Genomic DNA, 22040 nt, shown 5'->3' on the forward strand with positions numbered 1-22040 from the left:
TCACAAAAACTTTAACGAAAATGAAAGTTATGCCACGACCCTTTCAGAGTTCACTGACCAAAACAAGAAAAATGGCCCCGGAGCAGCCCGCCCACGTGCGCACTGAAAGCATCACTCTTTGACCCGTGGCAGCAAGGTAACTCGGTTATTTTGTGGGCTTAAGACTCCAAACAATGAAGGGAAAGTTTATTACATTCAAATCGGTTCCACGTATTTGCACTATATTAGCCTGACACCTAGGCAGCCTAGTGTAACAGGGCTTCGAAATGAAGCGCTTCAATGCGTTAAGGAGGCTCACAAAGTCATTCTGTCAAAAGGCTTAAATTTAGCGGCCTTATCTACATCCAATTAAGCAAGTCAGAAGATGCATGTCTTGGAACAGAATACCCAGCACCGGCTGTCTGTATGTATAATTCTGTCAGTTTGGCTGCCAGGGCCATGCACTATACTGTACTTCAGTTTGTTTCATGAAATTTGCCTCTCTTTGGTATAGCGAACAAAGTAACAAATCCTTAACCCTGCCCCCCTCCCAATCCCCCCCAAAGCCAGGCTGTGCAGTAATGAGTCCTAGAGTATGAGATTCAACAATTTAATTAATAATAAACAAAGCATTTCTATGAGAGGTTTGAATGTACATGGTTTATTACAGAACATACCCATACACATTTCCACCCCCAACAAGGTAAATGGTAGTTCTAATAATAATAATTTGTTATTTAGCTGACACTTTTATTCAAAGTGACTTGACAGTTGATTAGACTTAGCAGGGGACAATCCTCCCTGATGCAATGCGGGGCTTGCTCAAGGGCCCCAACAGCTATCGTGGCTGCACTGTGGCTTGAGCCAGTCATGTACCTTAGCCACTACACTACAGGCTGCCCCTATTTTCCCAAGGGATTATACACACAACCTTCTTTTAGATCAGAATTTCATTATTTTGCTATAGAACAAAATGAAAAATAAAATGTCCTGTTGCAAGTAAAATAAAAGCCTGTCACAAGCCTTATATGTCCCACATCTCCTTGTCTTGGGAAAGTTGTGACACTCTATGGTGATCTGTCCCATGCAAGCACAGAAATACACACACAGTATACAAAGTGATGCAGGAAACTGTTGGGGAAAAAAAAAAAAGAAAAAAAAAAGGCAATTAAACATATGTGAATTTTTTTTATTTATTGAAATATGATAGTCAGAAAATAATTCTGTTACTACCAGTCTTCATGATCATAAAATGCTTCAAAACCCTGTAATTGAACGATGTGCTTAAGGGTAATCTGTGACTGATCGATGATTCGCTATATAAATATATTATACATGACATGCCAAATCAACAGGCAGGAAAGAAAAGGGAAGTATTGAGAAACCTCTACATCAAAACATTGCAGTGCCTCCTGTGCAGCTTATGAATATAAGCCAAAAGCAGGCACATTGACCAAAGGATGTCATTGCAACTGGAAAAATACTCCGCTATCAGATAACTGCATATTAGTAAAAGGACCGTGTTCCGAATACTTTGTACTTCATGCAACTAAACGGAAGACTTCTAAAAAAAGAAAAATTCACAACAAGCATTTCTGTAAAGCAACTGTCCTTCGTCTACTTAGCACCAACGCAGAAAAGCGCTGATCAAAGAGCACGTTTGGAGGATGTTCATTGTGCACGTACATGTCAGAACTGTAACAGCCAGAACCCTCGAAGTAACACCAATGCCTTGGAGATGAGACGACAATTTTATAAGGCGAAGGTTTCAATGCAGAGAGGAGATGCGTTAAATCCGTTAAAGAAACCACTAAAACTCTGAAAATTAAACTTTTGTCCCTGTTCTTTTTGGCACGTTTTTTTTCCATACATTATTTAAATTCATTATCTGAATATAGTGTACTATTAAAAAAACAAAACAAAAAAAAACATCCAAAGTCCTACAAACCCAATTAATGGGGAGGATTCAGGTCAACAGTCCCTAAAAGCAATGCAACAGCAAGATGGGTCATTGTGATGTATGCCTGGCTTGGCTTGTGAGCACCAAGGACAAGTATAAAAGCATGGGAGCACACAGGTATTTTATTTTTCCCCAAAATGCATTGCTGAGAAATCCACCTGATGCTGACCTCATAGGAAAGTGACCAGAACAGTTTCCAAATTCTGAATAAGAGCAAAACAATGAAATAATAAACAAAATGTAGTTGAAGGATTGGATTAGGACAAATATTAGTCTGAAGTATCCCAGAAGGCAATGCTGCAAAACGACAAGATTTTTCTTTTTCTGTATCCATATAATCTTATTTACATTAGCATGGCTGGCATCTGAAGGAATATACACATCATTCCTCTCAACCTTGTGATTGTTTACGGTCTACATTACCACAAAATGTACACAGATTTTTGTAGTGTTCTTGTAAACCTTTAATGATTAAGCCTTTACAACTTTGATGATATGTAGTTTATTGGTCTGGGCTCCTCCACTTCAAGAGTTTTCCAACGCCTTCCAGGGTAAAAATGCAATGATGGTACATAAGCTACATGTTTGTATATATACATAACTAACATTTGGAAGATTTCGGGCCTCCGCAGCTGTAATAACCACACAGCGATACGTGTTAAGGCCCGATTGCCTGAACACAAACCCAAAAGGACGATTTCACAGCGATGTCTGTATAGAAATAACAGATGCACAGAGTCTTGTAAATCTTCGGTCATCGCTGGAGCCAGAAAGCACAGTAAATCCTTGAATCAGACTGAAAACAAACTTATACTAAAGGAGAAAAAAAAAAAAAAACCTAAAGTTTTGACAGGAAAAATAATCCTTCAGTAAAGGCTGGTGCATAAATATAATCTTCTGCGCAACGCGGAGGATGCGACAGGTAGAATTCTGGCGAAGTGGCGAAGGGAATAGTCGTTTCGTGCGCACACAAAGTGCTTCGACAGTTCTAAAGTCATTCAGCCCTTAAACAGCCCGTCATTACGGGGGCAGCTGAGAGAGGCGCGCCTTTTCCCCGCCCAGGCAGATGAACGGGACTTTCAGGACATGAGGCCTGCATCCTGTCGAGGTCTGTGACAATACTACGACTGTTTGAACGGCTCCTTGCAGCATTACTGTAACTCAGCGTCCTGTCCCCCTTCAGCACGATTTAATACAAGACAAAACCGCCCTCATTATTGCTTTCTTTCCCTCCCTCTCATCTCTTACTCTCTTACAGTTTTTCTCCATTACCCTCTCTCTCTCTCTCTCTCTCTCTCTCGATTACCCTCTCTCTCTCTCTCTCTTACACTGTTTTTCTCTATTACCATGTTTCTCTCACGCTCTCTTTCTCTATTACCCCCCTCTCTCTCTCTCTCTCTCTCTCTCTCTCTCTCTCTCACTCCGTTTCTCTCCCGATGCCGTTAACCATGGTGGATGTCCTCGCAGCTCTGACCGCCCTGGCGGTGCGGCGTCCGCGGCGGTTAAAGTGCTTGCGGCGACCGCTCGGCGGTCCGTTCACTGCTGGAGCAGGCCCTTCAGCACGGCCCCCCCGCTGGCTGCCGAGGAGACGGGCACGGGCATGAAGGAGGGCAGGGTGTCGCAGAGGGGCTTCAGGAGCATGTGGGCCCCGCCCCCGCCCCCGCCGGGGGCCCCCGGGTTCAGGAGGGGCACCGCGGCCGAGCGGGGCGCCAGGAAGGGGTTCGAGTCCCCGGCTCTGCCGCCGGATCCGGGGGCACCTGGGGGAAGCACAGGGTCAAAGGTCAAAATGAATAAAATAAAAGTTAATACTATGCTGTGCTAGTTGGCTTGACCATGATCTGTTGCAGCTAGCCATGGTCATATGATATATTTGAAAGGTTATTTGGATTTCAGGCTCTGTAGTCGAACACAATGGATTTCAAATTATTTATTTTGGTAAGCAAAAGGATAATCAGAAGCCTAGAATCAAGACTAGGTACTGAAAGCTTTGTTATACCTGCACTATGCAGGGATTGAACACACTGGACTAATGTACATTGTTATTTTGTTAAATTCACATGACTGTTTGGCTATGGTGGGAGCCCCAGGTGCCCGCAGAGGTGACTACCTGCTGGGGGCAGGGCGGGGGCACTGCTGGGGGTCCGTCCAGCAGGGGGTGCACTCAGGGGCTTGATATCATAGACGGGAAGTTTGGGTGCAGGACCAAGGGGCCTGGACTCCACCTCCATGAACTTCACGAACATCTCAGAGAAGGACTACACCAGAGAGACAGGCAGGGGTTCGGCATTAAGTTACCAGAGAGAGAGAGAGGAACAGAACAGAGCCAATCCCGTAGAAATGAGGAGAAGCTCATAAATAACATTACAACAAATTACTTTTCATTTTTTACATTAAAGAAAGGGAAGTAGTATGACTATGAAGTCTCATTGTAAATGAACTATCTCATGCCCTTGATACTTGATTGTTGGGTTATTTTGTGTGTGTGAGGTCATGTATGCATGTACGTTTACGTGTCAGAGGCTACACGTGCACATTGTCCATGTCGCACATTAACCTTGCATTTGGAGAAAAAAAAAAAAAAAAAAAAGTGAGGAAATCAAATGAATTCTCAGAAATAGAAAAACAAAAAAGCATCCTGCGGTGCGCATCCTGGATTAATCATGCGGGTTTTAAACGGCATTCGTTGTCTGTGGAGCCAGCGGAACTCCTGAAACCGCACAACGGCGGACGAGAACTAAGTGTGCGTTGAAGACCAAAGAGGAGCAGAAACAAACGGGAGACGCGCGGAGAGAGCGGACTCACGCTGTTCAGACCCTGGATAGCTCCGGGCCTCTGGGGGGTGTTGGGGACGCTCTGCACCGCCCGGTCTCCCAGCCAGCCGGACACCCAGCCCGTCAAACCGCGGCGCCCCTCCTCCTGCAGCAGCTAGCAGGAGAGCGGGGAACAGAGAGCTGAGATGGGAATATAACGGCCACAAACCGGGACAGAGCCAGGAAAACGAAAAAATTCCTGGCTAGGATACTGATTTTTGGAAATGGGGGAAAGGGGGGGGGGGGGGGGGGGGGGAGGCGTTGAAATTCCGAACCAAACTGACAAACTTCAGGAACTTGTCAGCCACGGGGGAAAAGAGCACCATTTGTATTGGGGGGTGGGGTCACCCTGTGATTAAGTCCTCATATCGTCTGCATTTCATGGGAGCAGCATTTATCTGGCAGAGCAAATGACTGCCGTTTCACTTTCTGTTTAAGGCTAATGTCCACCCAGAAATCACTTGCCAACTTTGGGAAGAAAAAAAAACGAAAAAAAAAACTATACATTGCATTATCTGCACTTTTCCCCAAATATGGCGTTTTGGTTTGGATATACCCCTAAAAGGCAGTTTCTGGCATTGGGATTTCCATCATGGTCACTATGGGCAAATCAAAAAAGTAAAATGAAATAGCAGGACCCGAGTAATATTTCAGGATAATTACAGTTAAAGAAAAGAAACTAAAAAAAAATGCTCAACTAATGGCACCTTACAGAGCCGGGCTTCACTCGCCTGATAACTTCAAGATATTTAACATTATGAAGACGCACATCTCCACTGAAAAAAAAAAAAAAGTCTTGCTAGCAGCGTGTCTGACAATGAAGAGGACCAAGAAAAATAAAAGAATAAAAGAATAAAAGAAAGCAGAGGAATCCAGAGCAATAAAAATAGGTCTTCAGAGGAATTGCACTGAATGAAATTGCATGTATCCCTCACTCTTCAATCTGTTTTCCTTTAAAGCTGTTGGGTAATTCGCTCCGAATAGTTGGACGGGCTCCCTTTGGCTCGGCTCGACGAGTTAGGAAATGCTTTCAGTGAGGAGTTGGACTGAAGAGAACTTCTGGAGTCAGACCGCGCGATTAAAAAAATAAAAACTTGTGAGACGACAGCATCATCTGCTCATTATGCTAACGGCCTTGTTCGAGCGGGGTCTGATTGCGGCAAGAAGCATTTTCATATATTAACTCAAGCCACTCAATCTATGCATTATGCCCCAAAATGCATCCACCACAAACCACCCTTTCACGGCATCACAAGGCTCTGGTGTTTAGCCTGACTAGTTGTTCATCAGAAGAATGATCACACTTGCCTAACGCTTGTTCAAGGCCAGAGCCTGGTTAGAACATTTGTCTCGTTAGCACAGAGCGCTAAGCTACGCCACTGCATTCCTGCTACATTATGCTCTACTGCACCTGGCTTAGACAGTTGAACCTGTTAAGTTTTCGCAATAAAACTGGATTCTGGGCTGAGTTCTCCATACCACCTGGGAGAACGTCTCTAAACATCTGCTCTACAAGAAAAAAAAAAAAGAAAAAAAAAAAGTTTAACTGCACTCAAATAATCAACAGAGTGAGATAGCCAGACCGCTCGCAAAATAAAACGAGCATATCCGTTGTTCATAATAGTCAGATTAATAAGAAAGTCCTCTGAATAACATAAAAGCAGTCTGTGGGAAATCAAAAAGATGGAAAAACATGCCTTTCTGTGAAAAGGTCCACCGGAGGAAAGACCATCAAAATGACTAAAACAGATCTTCCCCCACCAGTCCCCCTGATCATAAACTCATACTTTTATAAGACTTTCAGAACGCCACTCACTCCAGGATCTCGGAGAAAACAAAACATTTAAAATAACTTGCTTTCAGGGAGAAGGGAGCTGAAGGAAGGAGGGAGTTAACGGATGAGACGGAGAGATGAATAGAGGAGGATGCACCGGAAAGGCTGAGATCAAAGGATGAGCAGAGGACTAAGCCAAATGAGAGAGAGAGGGAGAGAGAGAGAGAGAGGGAGGGAGGGAGAGGGAGGGAGGGTGAGAGAGGGTGAGAGAGGGTGAGAGAGGGTGAGAGAGGGTGAGAGAGGGTGAGAGAGGGAGAGAGAGGGTGAGAGAGGGTGAGAGAGGGTGAGAGAAGGAGAAGGGGATAGAGAGTGAGAAAGGGGGAGAGAGAGAGAGAGAGAAGGGGATAGAGAGGGTGAGAGAGTGAGAGAGAGGGAGAGGGGGAGAGAGGGTGAGAGAGGGAGAAGGGGATAGAGAGGGTGAGAGAGTGAGAGAGGGGGAGAAAGACCACACGGCAGAAAGGGAGAAAGACCACACGGGACGCCCAACCTTGTCGACCTCCTCCCGGTCCAGGCCCACCATGGTGCCCATGACCCGCAGCACCTCCGGCCTCTGGCTCTTGGGCGCGTGGAAGTGCCCCACGAACAGGTTCCTCATCAGCACCCTGCGGGGATGGGCCATATGGGGCTCGTTACGGCGAGCACGTGGCAAACACTCATCCCGCTCCGCGTCCCGCCCCAAAGCCTCACCGTACACAACCGCGTTCGGGAATACCGACGCCCCGCACTTTAGATAATCGGGGCTTCTAAGGACGCTTGGAAGTGGCGGAAAGTACCTGTTTTTATTCAGCCACCTCATGGCCCTTCCAAAGTACAATACGGTACCGTACTATAGCTTACATACCTTACAATTTAACACTTAATTAGGTATTTATTCAACTTATTTTTTTTTTGACTTATTGGTCGTCTGCTGCTGTAGCCTATCCACTTAAGAGGTTTGACGACTTGTGTGTTCAGAGATACTCTTCGTCATATGCATTTGTAATGTGTGGTTATTTGCTTTACTGCCACCCCACTGTCAGCTTGGGCCAGTCTGGCCCTTCTCCACTGACCTCTCTCATAAGGCCTTAGAACTGCTGCTCACTGGATGTTTTTTTGTTTTTTTTGCGCCATTCTCTGGAAACTCTAGAGACTGTTGTGTGTGAAAATCCTCAGAGATCAGCAGTTTCTGACATATTGAAACCACCCTGTCTGGCACCAGAAATCATTCCACGGTCAAAGTCACTTCGATCACATTCCTTCCCCATTGGTCTGAAAATCAGCGGAACTTCTTGACCACGTCTGCATGCTTTTATGCATTTAGTTGCTGCCACATGATTGGCTGATTAAATATTTGCATTAACAAGCTGGTCTGCAGGTCTACCTAATAAAGTGCTCAGTGAGTGTATATACACATGATATTATTGATACGCATTACAAGCAAAGTTAACTGGGAATCAAACTTTGGGTTCTAAGTTGAATTCCCTAACTATTACATTACAACACAGCTGCACTATTGGTACTAATTACTATGAAAAAAGAGGCCCTCTTTCCCTCGTTTGCAACTTAAAGGCCTAGATTGCCTTTCCCTTCAAACGTGCTGTATACACCAAGACATTAATGAAACTTAACAAAAACTCCAAACTTTGGTTGAACTACCTTTTCATCAGCTCATTCAACCGTGCTCTGTAATCCACTCAGTGCGAAGCCGCTAATTGTTTATGGAGTTCAGTCCCCATTACCACCCCCTTTTGCCCAACAGGCAAAAAGCCGAAAAGATGTTTTCATCAGCCTCCACACTCTTTACATTCCTTCCAACCAGTGCGGTTTTTCTGCTGCTGAGAGACGGCGTTTCTTTATTTTTTATTTTTTATTTTATTTTTTTTACCTAACGTCCTGGTTCAGGCTCAGGCTGTGTTCGAAACCACATAGTTGGCATACTACTCGCAGTACATTTCAATGAAAATCAGCCTGAAATTTTTGTACAAGTAGTGTACTAGTATGCGGTTTCAAACAGAGCCACAGTCATCCTCGATTTGGCCATTTTCCTGTAAAGCATCTAGATCAGGGGTGTGCAATCATATGCTCTAGATGTTTTAGGCAGATTTTGCCAGTTTTTATTCCAACCAACCAATACACCTGCTTATTTCACTAATTAGTTCCCTCCTCTCCGGTTGAAGGTGTGCAGTTACTGAAATCGGCTCGTGTAGTGATTGGTTGGAATGGCACAAGATCGGGCACCCCTGATCTATATGATGGCATTGCTGTAAAAACCACAACACAATTGAAATTAAATTTAAGATGACATAATGCAGATTAGTGGTGTAATTTCAGCAAGGTACTGTGCTTACTTGTCCACTTTCCCCTCTGTGCCTTTAACCAGGTTCATCATCTGGTTCTGCGTTTCTTCCAGAGTCTCGTCCTTGGCCACCACTGTAAGACACACGCGCACACACGCGCACACACACGCAATCAGACAGACAAGTTGTGTCAGATCACTGCCAGTGCATTGCATTGCATTACAGTCATTTAGCTGACACTTATCTAAAGCGATTACAGTTGATTAGACTAAGCAGGACTAAGGAGGACAATCCCCCCAGGAGCAATGTGTGGTTAAGAGCCTGGCTCTAGGGCCCAACAGCTGTGCAGAACACACACACACACACACACACACACACACACACACAACACACTTTCTCAGGGCAGCGAGTCAGCCAGACGTCGGTAACCCGGTTCAGTTCATCGCTTACAATCTCTACACGAGCCGACACTTTTATTCGCCCCCGGGAGCCAAAGAAAGCTCACCCCAGCCACAGATACGACAGCTCCAACGAGGACTCTGCCACTACACCAGGCCTCGTTTAACCGTTTCAAAGCCTCGCTTTAAATAAATAAATATACGCTCAGAGAAGCCTGGAATTCCATTTTGGTGGAGGGGGGTAAAAATAATAATAAAATAACATGGGGGGGGGGGGGAACAGAGCGAACAAGTCTGGGAATTTCTTGTGATGTCATCGAGCAGGAACCTGCAGTCTACAGATGGCGATAGGGTGACACCGATGAACTCGGTGTGAGGCGGTGTGAGAAAATGGCTTCTGCTTCTAATGCGCTTTTATCATGAGAAAATGTTTAGGTCTGCCTGGGGGCGAGGACAGGCAGGGCGTTCACAGGCCGCCTCGGCTTGCAGTGATGTTTTCAGAATGACATAATACGAAACAAGATTAATGACTCAAAAAGCATTGCTTATTTATTTAATTACGAAGGGTTAAAGTGTATCTGAAAAATGTAAAATGGGAAAGTTCTGTAATGGTATAATTGCAAGCTCTGGTATATGAGGGCAACGTGAGGTTTTTGGAAGGTTTATTTTCAAAAGTTTAACAACCGAAACCCAACGGAACGGATTGCACAATAACTGCAAACAAAGACGAGCGCGAAACCTTTCGTTTGTCGTAAAAAAAAGCGATCAGAATGCACTGGAACCGTTTCGTTATTTCCTGGCCATAATGACGTCGATTTGTTTGGTTGGCGCTAGCCGCGTGCCATAATTTGTATAAACAGCTTAAACGAGAAGATCGGAGTAGAAAATGTAATTACCACACGGATTAAACGACTATTGTTCATAGTAGAACGAAATGAAACGAAGATAGAAATAGAACAGCCAGTAGGAAGCTTTGGAGGAGGCCCGAATGACAGACCGGGGGAACGCGCGGCAACACACACGGACTGTGTTGCTGGCGTGTAACGTGGCAGCAGACAAGACGAACTCACTCTGCTTCTTCAGCTCCTCGATCTGCTCCTCCTTTAGGTCCAGCTGGTCGGACAGCCTGGAGGCAGAGTCCAGAGCGGCCGTGGCCTCGTCCAGATTGATCTAGAGGATCGCGGGGGGATGCGCACGCAAACAATCAAAGGGGTGCACGGACACTGATTGGACTGTCCAAAGCCACTCTGTGTGCATTATCTGCAGGATCGCCATACTGAACAAGGCCAACCTCACCAACAGTCTTTCATTCATTCCTTTTTTTTTTTCCTCTTTTTTTTTGCTCTCCATAATGATCCTGCCCCCCCGTCCACTCCATCTGCTTTATTTCAGTCACAGATTTCACATTTCTTGCTGGAATACATTACATTGCTAACTCGAAAGAATGCACTCAGTAAGGGTGCAGACCTCCACCAAGGCACAACAATCTCCCCTTGCATCAATGTGCGCAGCAAATGTCTTGGCCATCCAGTCATCACTTTTGGCCTCACCATATCCCGGCGCTACAAATTCTTCCCCCTACCGTCGGAACTCCTGACTCTACATCCCTTCATATGGACTTTAGTTCCATACATTAAACCTATAGGCCAGCGGAGGATGGGCATGCCCCTATAGCCGGGTTCCTCCCGAGATTTCTTCCCATCAGGTGTTTTTTTTTTTCTTGCCAATGTTTGAGGGTTTTTCTCCCCGAAGGGAGTGGTTTACCTCATGGGGGCTTAGGGCTGATACGTTTAATTCACTCTGTAAAGCGTCTTTGTGACAGTCTTCTGTGAAAAGCGCTATACAAAATAAATTGAATTGAATAGGATTTTAATTTTCATGATATGTTTGGCCTGAGGGTGGCTCTTCAGGAAAGGTCATAGGGTGACCAAAATTGGAAATAATATTACACGTCATGGATACTTTCTTGTTTTACTTTTACCAGTATAAAACAAAAGCTCATAATATTTATCTTTAGAGGGATGCAATTGAACCATATAGCATTTCAATCTTGTGTAGATCAACCATGAAAAATTACACAAGAAACAGAAAATGATAATAATGACTCAATCGGTTATTATTACATTTGGCAGACGCTCTTATCCAGAGCGACATACAGTGGATTAGACTAAGCAGGAAACATTCCTCCCCTGGAGCAATGCAGGGTTAAGAGCCTTGCTCAAGGGTCCAACGGCTGTGCGGATCTTATTGTGGCAACACCGGGGATCAAACCACCGACCTTGCGGGTTCCAGTCATGTACCTTAACCACTGTGCTACAGGCCGCCCAAGTCAGAGACACAAGTAGGAAACGGTGCGATGGATAAATAGTGCGATTACCCATAATGCTCCATACCTGCAGAGCAGACGCCTGTTCCTCCAGCATCTCTGCTTTCCTTCGCCATTCATCTTTCTCTTTCTTGTGCTTCTCCAGCTCTGTTGAGTACATGGCCTTCTCCTCTGGATGTGGAAAAAGAAGAGAGGGATGTAAATATGGGCTGGGGGGCTGGGGGGGGACTCGGGGGTGCAAGGGAGCTTTAATTTCAGTGGTTAGAACTGAATTTTTCCTCCACAGTATAGAAATAACTTTAGTCACATTGAGAAGAAAACAAGTTACCGCTGCCATATTTAGAAACCAACAATCAAGTTCTTAACATTATTTTTCAGGAAAAAATGCCGCATGAAAGGCATTAAACCGCTATATCTCTCAAATTTCTTGAGAACTCTCTGCGACAACATTTCGGAAATTGTAGACTTGGAGGGCCCCGGTGCCTTCAGATTTCTGTGGTTTCCCATAAATTGGCAGTCATTTCTGGCTTGGGAGGGAAGTCATGTCAACTCTTAAGTGCTGAAACACAGCAAAAAAAAACCAGCAGACACCGTGCCCCTCGGGACTGGGGTCTAACACGGAGCATCCAAGAAGAGTGTCTATAAAATGAGCTTTGTAACATGAAATTGCGCTGCGTGCCCTCCCGATAGGTCGATCGTATTCACACAGACTTAGGTTAGCCAGGGTGAAGCCTGAGAAAGGGAGAGACTTGCCTTGCTGGAACTGCTCTAGCACCATCTGCAGGTTGGAGAGTGAAACTGCGTACTGGTTGACCTGCTCCTGCGAGGTGCGAAGCTTCACCAGAGCATCGTCTCTCTGCCTCACCACACCGGTCAGCTGCTCCTGCAGAGACTCCACCTGCAAACTGGCCTGCTGGCTGCCAATGGAAACGGCCAAAAAGTGACATCATTGAACTACAACTCCTATGTTTATTTCTTAACAGGCCCACAAGGGTCAGTTAAATGACAAGACAAACACGAAGGAATAAAATAAACGATTCAGCGAACATTGTACGAGAATGAAAACTTTGGGTACGGGGAAAAAAAAACCAGCACACATTAGTCATTCCCTTCAAAACCTCACAGACTGAATCAATGGACTGACTTTCTTGTTATGTTGGCCAGCCACTTATGCAACCTGAACTGTATGAGGAAAAATAATCAGTTAAACGTCTCAACCCCAGCAGATACCGGGGAGCCAAACCAAAATACCTGCGGTGGCCCCCACCCCCCTCACCTGGCGTTCTCCACGGCGCTGGACGAGGTCGCAAGCTTGTCTTCCAGCAGGGCCACCCTCTTGCGCAGATCGGTCTCCCGGTCCTCAGCCGCCAGGGCCTCTCGGGTGTAGGAGTCCTCGATCTCCAGCAGGTGATTCCGTAGCCTCTCCAGCTCCAGTTTCAGCCGCTGTTCCTTGTCCCTCATGTGCTGGAGCTGAGTAAATGAAAAAGCAGGGGTTTCCCAGATGAGTGTGAGTGGCACGGTTTGAGGCAATGGGAGAGGATCATGTTCTATGTTCTTACCAAAATAAAGGTTCCCGCGTTTTGGACTGTTAGAGAATGCACCATTCGCTCAATCCTGAAGCTCAACACCAAGGCCAGGTGACAGTTAGGCATGTCTGGAATGACCTTACATCTTTTTTTAGATGGTTACGAGACAGTTTGGCACAAATTCAACACTGGTCACATCCGCATAAAACCTTACAAGCAAGTGTAAATCCTGACCTCATTTAAAAGGGGAAGGACAGCAGTTTGAGACGGAGCAAGAATAAAAGCCAGCTAAAATAATAAACACTGGGTTTTCCCAGAACCGCAATATGATCGGATACCTCATTCTGCAGGGCAGCGCTGTCCATCTGCTTCTGCTTGAGCGCCAGCATCACCTGGTCCCGCTCCTGCTGGAAGGCCACGGCTTTCTCCTGCATTGACCGCACCTCATTCAGCAGCTGGTTCAGCTCCCCGGACTTGCCCTGTAGTGGGCAGATCAGTTAAATTCAGGAAAGCTAGCGTGTCAAACTTATATCAATGATGAGAGCCAAGGAAACCTAAAAGGTACAACAGGTAAGATTGATTAAAACATTGTTGCAAGACCATTGTAAATCCTGTCCTATCATTGAAAAAGGCTCACTGACATCTTGACTCACCCTCTGCCAGTGTTTAAAGTAATTCAATTTGGGTTTCAAAATATACAGTTGATGGACTGACACTGTACCACTGCTCATTGCTTGAAAATTGGTTCTAATTGGAACAGCCAAGGGTGTGTGGAGAGTTTGAGGGTGTTTGTTACTGCAATTCCTCTCTTGACCATTAGAAGTCCAAAATTACCTATTGTACCTTTAATAAACTTATAATGCAATACTGTCGATACCAAATAAGTTGGAACAGCTGAACACAATATTGACGTTTGATAGCGGTCAACCTACCTGTTCTCCATCCTTGAGCATCTTCTCCAGGGCGGCGGCTTTCTCCCTCATGGCGTTGGACTCGAACTCCTTCTCCCTCAGGAGGAGCGACACCTGCAGGTTGGTCTCCCTCAGCGCCCGGAACTCGGACTCCTTCTCGCGGGAGCGCGACATCACCAGCTCGTTCTCCTCCTTCAGCTTGCGGCTGTCCATCTCCAGGATCAGCGTGCGCTCCTTCAGGTTGGTGACGGCCTGCTTCAGCACCTCATTGTCGTTCTCGCGGTTCCGCAGGCTCTCGCTCACCTGGACCAGCCGGTCGCCCTTGGACTTGATTAGCAGGTCCTTCTCCCTCAGGGACCTCTGCATGGAGTCCAGTTTTTCATGGGCCTGCCGGGCCTCCTCCGCCAGTCCCCTCTGCTCGCTCTCGGCCATCGAGTTGGACAAGCGGTGGTTGTTTTCCTGCAGTGTTCGGATCATCCCATCCCTCTCCGCCAGGAGCCTTTGCAGGTACTCGAGTTCTTGCTGGAGCCTTCTCACTTCCCCCAGGAGTTGCTCGGATGGCGCCTCCTGTTGGCTGGGAGGTGCCACTGCAACAGAAAGCACCGTTGCCTGAGCAGGCGTCAAGGCCTCAGGACCCGGCGCGACGCCTTCAAGTTTCCCGAGCAGGACGTCCTTGGTGCTGCTAAGCTGGGTAATTGTCTGCTGGACGTGAGCAAGCTCCTGGCTCAAGTTTCCCAGCTTCCTCTCCTTCTGCTCATAGCTCTGGATCAGCCGGGTGTAGTCGACGGACAGCTGCGAGTTGCAGTCGCTGTCTGCGGAGACCTGGCCCTGTAGCTTGAGGAGCTCCTCCTGGAGCTGGGCCGACTCGTGCTGCATGTTCTTCACGGTGGTTATCACCTGCTGCTTCCACTCGTCCATCTTCTTCACCTGCTGCTTCAGGCCGTCCCGCTCCTGCAGGAGCTCCTCGAACTGGTTGCTGCTCACCCCGCTGCCGCTCCCCAGGTCGCCGCCCGATGTCTGCAGCACGGTCACCAGAGTCTGGCACTTCTGAGTCAGGGCGTCGATCTCGATGTCCTTCTCGCGAATGATCCGCGAGAGGTTCTGGATGGTCTCGCGGGACATCTCGTGGCTCCCGGACGGGTCGCCCATGAGAGACAGGCGCTGGTTCTCCTGCTGCAGCCTGAGGATTGAGGACTCCTTGTCGGCCACGATGTCCATGATGCGGTGGTAGTCCGACCGCAGCTGGCTGTTCTCGCGGGTCTTCTCGTTCAGCACGGCCAGCACCTGCTCGCGCTCCACGGCATAGGCCTGCAGCTGTTGCTGGAGGTACAGCAGGTCCTGAGTGTGCCCGCCGGCCGACACCCGGGCATGCAAGGCCTGGATCTCCAGGTCCTTCTGCCGCACGATCTGGGACAGCTTGCCCGCCTCGTCCCGAGAGACCACCAGCTGGTCCAGCTGCTTGGCCAGCGACAGGTTCTTCTCATTCAGAAGGCTGATCTCGCTCTCCTTCTCCTTGATCCCCTTCACCAGTTTTTCGATTTCCACCTTCGACAGGTCGTGCTTCTCGTTCCCGTTCTCCCCGTTCAGCGACTGGGTCTTCTCGTCCTGCAGGATGACCACGGCCGGCGGCAGGGCCTGCAGCGGCGAGGACGACTCGATGTGGGTGGTCCGCTCGGTCATCTGGTCCACGGCCTCCTGAAGGCGGGCGATCTCGTCGTCCTTGGCGCCGATGAGCTTCTCGTAGTTGAGCGTGCTCTGCTCGTGCCGCGCCTGCGCCTGCTCCAGCTCGTTCTGCTGCGCCTGGACAGACAGTTGGGACTGCAGGAGACCGCCCCGCTGCTCCTCCGACGTCCTCCTCAGGGTCAGCGCCTCCTCTTCCAGGGCGTCCCTCGCTGCCTTCAGCTGGGCAATCTCCGTCTCCAGTTCTGTGATTATGTCCAGGGTCCTGGGCTCCGCGAGGGCTTGCGGCCTGCTCTGCTGGTCCCGCAGTCGGTCGATTTCTTCCTTCAGGTGGCTGTTCTCCTCTTTCATCGCGCCCAGCTGCTTGTCCTTCTCCTCCAGCACGTGCTTCAGGGCCTGCCCTTCCTTGGCCGCGCGAGAGCTCTCCTCCAGCTCTTTCTGGGTCTCGGCAGCGTTCGACTTCAGGGTCTCCAGGAACACGTCCTTCTCCTGCAAGACCTCGGTCAGCTGCTTCTGGCCCGCCATGGTGGCGGCGAGCATCTCGTTCGTGTCCCGGTGGTCGGCCGCCATCTGCTCCATCTCCCGTTTCAGCTCCGCGATTTCAAAGTCTTTCTCGCGGTTGAGCTTGACCGCGTTCTCATGCTCCGTCTGTAGGGCGGTGGCGTCCATGGACCGGGCCCGTGTCAGCTCGTCGATGGTCTGCTGGTACTGCCGGTCCTGCTCCATCAACCGCTGCTCTCCCTGGCTCAGTTCGCTCTCCAACTGTCCCTTTTCCAGCTTCATCGCATCGATGCGAGTGTCCTTCTCCAGGATGGCCCTTTTCATTGCAGCCTGTCCATCCCGGACCTGTTGGCCAAGGTCATCCAGTCTCAACGCGGCCTCCTTGGCCTCTGACTTTAACTTGCCGTTCTCCATCTTGATCTCGTAGTCCTCAGACTTGACCTTCTCCAGTTGATTTCTCAACGCCGCCACCTCCTGCCTGAGCTCAGCCAGCTCTTTCGCCTTTTCCTCTAGCGCCCTCTGCTGGTCCTCCCCATCGCCGCCCGTCGCCCCAGCCAGGCTCAGCTCCACCCTGACGGCGGCGAGCTCCTCTTCCCTCTCCAGAAGCGTCCCGCTGAGCCGGGCGGTCTCCTCGCGTGCCTGGGCGCTCCGCTCGTGCGCTTGGCCCAGCTTCTCCCGCAGCTCCTTCACCGTGTCCTCCAGCTGCTGCTTGCCCATGTGCATGTCGTTGAGGGCGAAGGCCGTCTTGCTCAGCTTCTCGCGCTGGGCCTCCAACTCCAGCTGCAGCGCCCCCTTCTGGGCGCGCGCGGTATCGAGCTCGTGCTGCAGGTGAGCGGTGTTGACGTCCGTCTCTTTGTGCTGCGCCGACAGCTGGTCTTTCAGGGAGATGAGGTGCTGGAGGAACAAAAACAACAAGAACAAGAAATTTAATCAGGGCAACAAAGCTCAATTTAAGAAAGGTTGTAGAGAAGCCACATTCAGGTATACAGAATTCCAGTTAGGATCACGAGAAAGAAGGTATTCGTGTTGTACAAACACCTGAAATTTCCCAGCTGTATGTACCATGTACATTCCACACAATCATTGACTCAGGGGCAGCTATGAACCGCCTCAAAGGCAATGCCCAACAAATAGGTTTGAATTGTCTTCACAGATTATAGACGGTGTAAGTTTAAAGCACTACATAATATCAGAATAAGATCCCTTCTCCTTCATTTTGAAATTAGGTAGAAGTCACAGCATTGCACAGATGACCTACCTCGAGCATAAAAGCAAATCTCAGTAATGTTAACATAAAGCCCATTCTCAGTTCAGCAGCTCTTAGTAGACAGACCTGTGTGGCCTCCTGGTTCTGGAGGTCCAGTTCCTCCAGCTCGGTGCTGAGCGTGTCCCGGTCCTGCTGGACCTCCTTCAGAGCCTGCTCCCTCTCCTCCAGCTGTTTCCTCAGATCCTCGACCGCCTGCAGGCTGGAGTCAGGCTCCCCTTCAGTCTTCACACTGTCCTCCGCACACGGGACTCTCTCCAGCAAATCCAGCTGAGGATAACAAGGACACACGGTGTCATTGATGGGAAGCACCGCACTCACCAATTTCAGCTACTTGAGTGGAAATACCTCCCCCTTGTGGAGAATCTTCAGCCTGCTAAACGTGAGTGAGTGCGAGTATGTGAGAGGTTATAAGCTTTCAAAAAAATTATAATAATAATAAAAACAAATACTAGATTAAATACTAGACTAAATTAATTGCAATTCGGGTAATTGATTATTGCAATTTCAATAAATTAATTGACGTATGGACTGTTGTTGAGTTCCCCCAGACATATTGCAGGATGCAATGCTATCCAATTAATTTACGCATTAGTAAATTTACCCTGTTGGTATTTTACACTAATAGTTTACATTATAAAGTTTGGGTGCTTCTCACAAGCGCTGGTGCATTGGACCATTCTGTCGCCAGCCATGGCTGGTCCCACAGGAGTTACGCCCAATACCATCAGACATCATATACCAGGCATATCCCACCACCTCACACAAATGCAGTGTGCATGGGTGCACTCTTTTAACCTCTGCAGACAAACTCAGCAAAACAGCAGCCATTGTCTTCCCGTTCCGTCATTTGTAGCGGATGGCTAAGACAGTAGTGAGTGGAAATACAACTCGCTATTTTCAGGAAATACAATTCTCTATTAATATAATTTAGCAGTTTAGCAATGACACTTCAAAGAACACTTTATATGATTGAAACTGAGGAGAATCTCACCCTTTCTTGCTCAAGTTCCACCTTCTCTCGCCTCAAGGTTTCAATTATTGTGTTAAGTTCTAGAATGTCTGCATGTTCCACTTCGGCCCTGGGTTCATTCTGTCCAAACACAAAGAAACAAACAAAAGGTAAAATACCGTATACCTAAATGCACTGAAGACTGAAATGACTAGTAGAGTTGTGATCATGTGCCCTAAAACATGTTGACAACATACCTCGCTGAGGGTCTTCAACCTTGAGATCTCTTTTTCTGCCCCTACAAATGAATGAAACAATAATAAACACAAGGAAAAATGGCAAACGCTTTCGACAACCTTCCTATAAGATTGATCGTTCCTAAATGGTGAAGACTCATACAATGGGACGGCCTGTAGTGTAGTGGTTAAGGTAAATGACTGAGACACGCAAGGTCAGTGGTTCTAATCACGGTGTAGCCACAATAAGATCCGCACAGCCGTTGGGCCCTTGAGCAAGGCCCTTAACCCTGCATCGCTCCAGGGGAGGATTGTCTCCTGCTTAGTCTAACTGTATGTGGCTCTGGATAAGAGCTTCTGCCAAATGCCAATAATGTAATGTAATGTAATGATTCTGTGCAAATATTACTCACTGCTGCCTATTAGTCACCAAATTGCCTGATAAATGAAACTTTGGAAACCACACTGATCACACAACTTTGGGATTGCATATAACAGGGCTGCCCAACCACTATCCTGGAGATTTAGGAAAGTTTTCATTTAAACCATATTTTGGCACACCTGACCAAGCAGCAGCTCAATGAGATCGCTAGCTGTTGAATGAGGCGTGCTTTCTTAACCTTGGAGTGAAAACCTAAAGGACTGTAGAAATCCAGGAACAGGGTTCAGCAGCCCTCGTATAACCTACACGGGGGCGACATTGGCTCAGGCGGTAAGAGCAGTCGTCTGGCAGTCGGAAGGTTGCCGGTTCGATTCCTGCCCTGGGTGTGTCGAAGTGTCCCTGAGCAAGACACCTAACCCCCTTAATGCTCCTGACGAGCTGGTTGGTACCTTGCATGGCAGCCAATTGCCGTCGGTGTGTGACTATGTATGAATGGGTGAATGAGCAGCATTAATTGTTCAGTTCCTTCGATAAAGGCGCTATATAAATGGCGACCATTGACCGTAACATTTCCACCATTCATCCTTTTTTTTTTTTTTTTTTTTAATATTTTTTAGGCCTTTTTCAGCTTTATTGGACAGTATATAGTATAGACAGACAGGAAGAATGGGAGCGAGAGAGAGGGGAAGACATGCGACAAATGTCGGACGGTCGGATTCGAACCGCCGACGTCGCGGCTCGCAATGAGCGTGCGGTCAGTGCTCTACAGGCTGCGCCACCGAGACACCCCCACCATTCATCCTTTATTTAAAATGGCTGAATTCACCTGCGAGAGCTTTCCTCAGGGTCTGGATCTCGTTGTCTTGGTGCGCCTTGTGCAGGGCCTTCCCCTCCTGCTCCTGCACGCGCGTCTGCAGCTCCTCCACCGAGCTCTGGAGGCGGGCGTAGTTCTGGAGGAGCTCCCGGTTCTCCTCCTGCACCTCCTCCTTCTCCCGCAGCGACGCGGCCTGCTCGCGGCCCAGCCCCGCCAGGCTGTCGGTCAGCTCCCGCAGCTTCCTGTCCTGGAGCTCCGCCTCTTCCTGCTGGGCCTGGATCCTGGCCTGGAGCTCCGCGATTCGGGAGGACTCCTGGGCCGACGCAGAGCTCGAAGAACCTGGAAGGGGGGGGACGAAGACGGCCGTTTATTTTATTTTTTTATTTTTTTATTTATTTTACTTTTGCATCTCCAATCCGGAATTTCCAGTTCAAGTCAGGTCATTCCACAACATGTAGGACAAACAAGGGAGTGAAATAACGTTTCCAGGACCACCATGCAACAATGGGCGTGAGGTGATGATTAAAGGCCTCTTATAAGCCAGTTTAATTTTAAGTCTATAACTCTTATTTGCTAAACAAAGACAAAAGCATTGTCAAAGCAAATACATAGACCAATGTACTGAAGAGTTTGATTGGGAGAACCCGGAAAGACCTCCAAGACCTGAGTTGAACACTTCTCCAAGTCAAGTGATGAGTCTACGTAGGGGCCGTTTCAATATGATTCACAGCAAACTGCTGAAAGGGCTACGCGACACAGGGCGGTAAAGGCGGCGGTAAGGCGCTCGTCACCGTTGTGGATCTGCTCCTCCAGCTCCTCGATCCGCTCCTCGTACTCGGCGAGCTCCTCGCGGTGCCGGCGCGTGACCTCGGCCAGCTTCTGCTGCTGCGCGTCCTGCAGGGCGGCCAGCTCGTGCTGGTGCTCGTCCTCCTCACGGCCCACCGTCGCCCGCAGCTCCTGTCCCCCACACACACACACACACACACAGAGTCAGCCCAGGGGCAGACACAGCCAAACACAGAGTCAGCCCAGGGGTGACCGGCTGTCCTCAGCACAGAGCCAAACACAGAGTCAGCCCAGGGGCGACAGGCTGTCCTCCTCACGGCCCACCGTCGCCCGCAGCTCCTGTCCCACACACACACACAGAGTCAGCCCAGGGGCGACACAGCCAAACACAGAGTCAGCCCAGGGGCGACAGGCTGTTCTCCTCACGGCCCACCGTCGCCCGCAGCTCCTGTCCCACACACACACACACACACACACACACACACACACACACACATACACACACACACACACACACACACACACACACACACACACACACACACACACACAGTCAGCCCAGGAGCGACACAGCCAAACACAGAGTCAGCCCAGGGGCGACACAGCCAAACACAGAGTCAGCCCAGGGGCGACACAACCAAACACAGAGTCAGCCCAGGAGCGACAGGCTCAGCACAGAGCCAAACACAGAGTCAGCCCAGGGGCGACACAGCCAAACACAGAGTCAGCCCAGGGGCGACACAGCCAAACACAGAGTCAGCCCAGGGGCGACACAGCCAAACACAGAGTCAGCCCAGGGGCGACAGGCTGTCCTCCTCACGGCCCACCGTCGCCCGCAGCTCCTGTCCCACACACAGAGTCAGCCCAGGGGCGGCAGGCTCAGCACACAGCCAAACACAGAGGCAGCCCGGGAGGGACAGGCTGTCCTCAGCACACAGCCAAAGCCTAACTGCCAAAACAGCGTTGGGGGGGGCTAGCTCTTCCACCAGCAATGCTGCAGTATTGGTGCATAATTCTCAGTCCATACAGGTCAAAACCTTACTGCCAAAACAACAAAGCATCATGGGATATCTCTTCAATTCTGCAGCAGCTCTGGCGCATAATTCTCAGTCCATACCGGTCAAAAGCTTACTGCCAAAACAACAAAGCATCATGGGATATCTCTTCAATTCTGCAGCAGCTCTGGCGCATAATTCTCAGTCCATACCGGTCAAAAGCTTACTGCCAAAACAACAAAGCATCATGGGATAGCTCTTGCACCAGCAACGCTGCAGCACTGGCGCATAATTCTGGGCGGCCTGTAGCGTAGTGGTTAAGGTAAATGACTGGGACACGCAAGGTCGGTGGTTCTAATCCCGGTGTAGCCACAATAAGATCCGCACAGCCGTTGGGCCCTTGAGCAAGG

At 48.7% G+C, this 22040-nt stretch overlaps 1 protein-coding gene across 1 annotated transcript in view; it reads right to left on the reverse strand.

Moving 5' to 3' along the window:
• Nucleotides 1-624: 624 nt before the first annotated feature.
• The window catches only part of trip11 (thyroid hormone receptor interactor 11), a 29523-nt gene continuing 8107 nt past the window's right edge, over nt 625-22040 (reverse strand). The window contains exons 6-21 of the mRNA XM_061241463.1: nt 20641-20806; nt 19862-20188; nt 18675-18715; nt 18460-18558; nt 17535-17735; nt 14042-17095; nt 13448-13588; nt 12860-13053; nt 12337-12500; nt 11651-11754; nt 10328-10427; nt 8911-8992; nt 7071-7185; nt 4742-4864; nt 4047-4194; nt 625-3696 (exon numbers count right to left, since the gene is read on the reverse strand). Coding sequence (XP_061097447.1) covers nt 3476-3696; nt 4047-4194; nt 4742-4864; nt 7071-7185; nt 8911-8992; nt 10328-10427; nt 11651-11754; nt 12337-12500; nt 12860-13053; nt 13448-13588; nt 14042-17095; nt 17535-17735; nt 18460-18558; nt 18675-18715; nt 19862-20188; nt 20641-20806 — 5280 coding nt within the window. The 3' untranslated portion in view covers nt 625-3475. The remainder of the gene's footprint in view (nt 3697-4046; nt 4195-4741; nt 4865-7070; nt 7186-8910; nt 8993-10327; nt 10428-11650; nt 11755-12336; nt 12501-12859; nt 13054-13447; nt 13589-14041; nt 17096-17534; nt 17736-18459; nt 18559-18674; nt 18716-19861; nt 20189-20640; nt 20807-22040) is intronic.

Source organism: Conger conger, chromosome 1 (genome assembly GCF_963514075.1).
Source record: "Conger conger chromosome 1, fConCon1.1, whole genome shotgun sequence".
Lineage (NCBI taxonomy): Eukaryota > Metazoa > Chordata > Actinopteri > Anguilliformes > Congridae > Conger > Conger conger.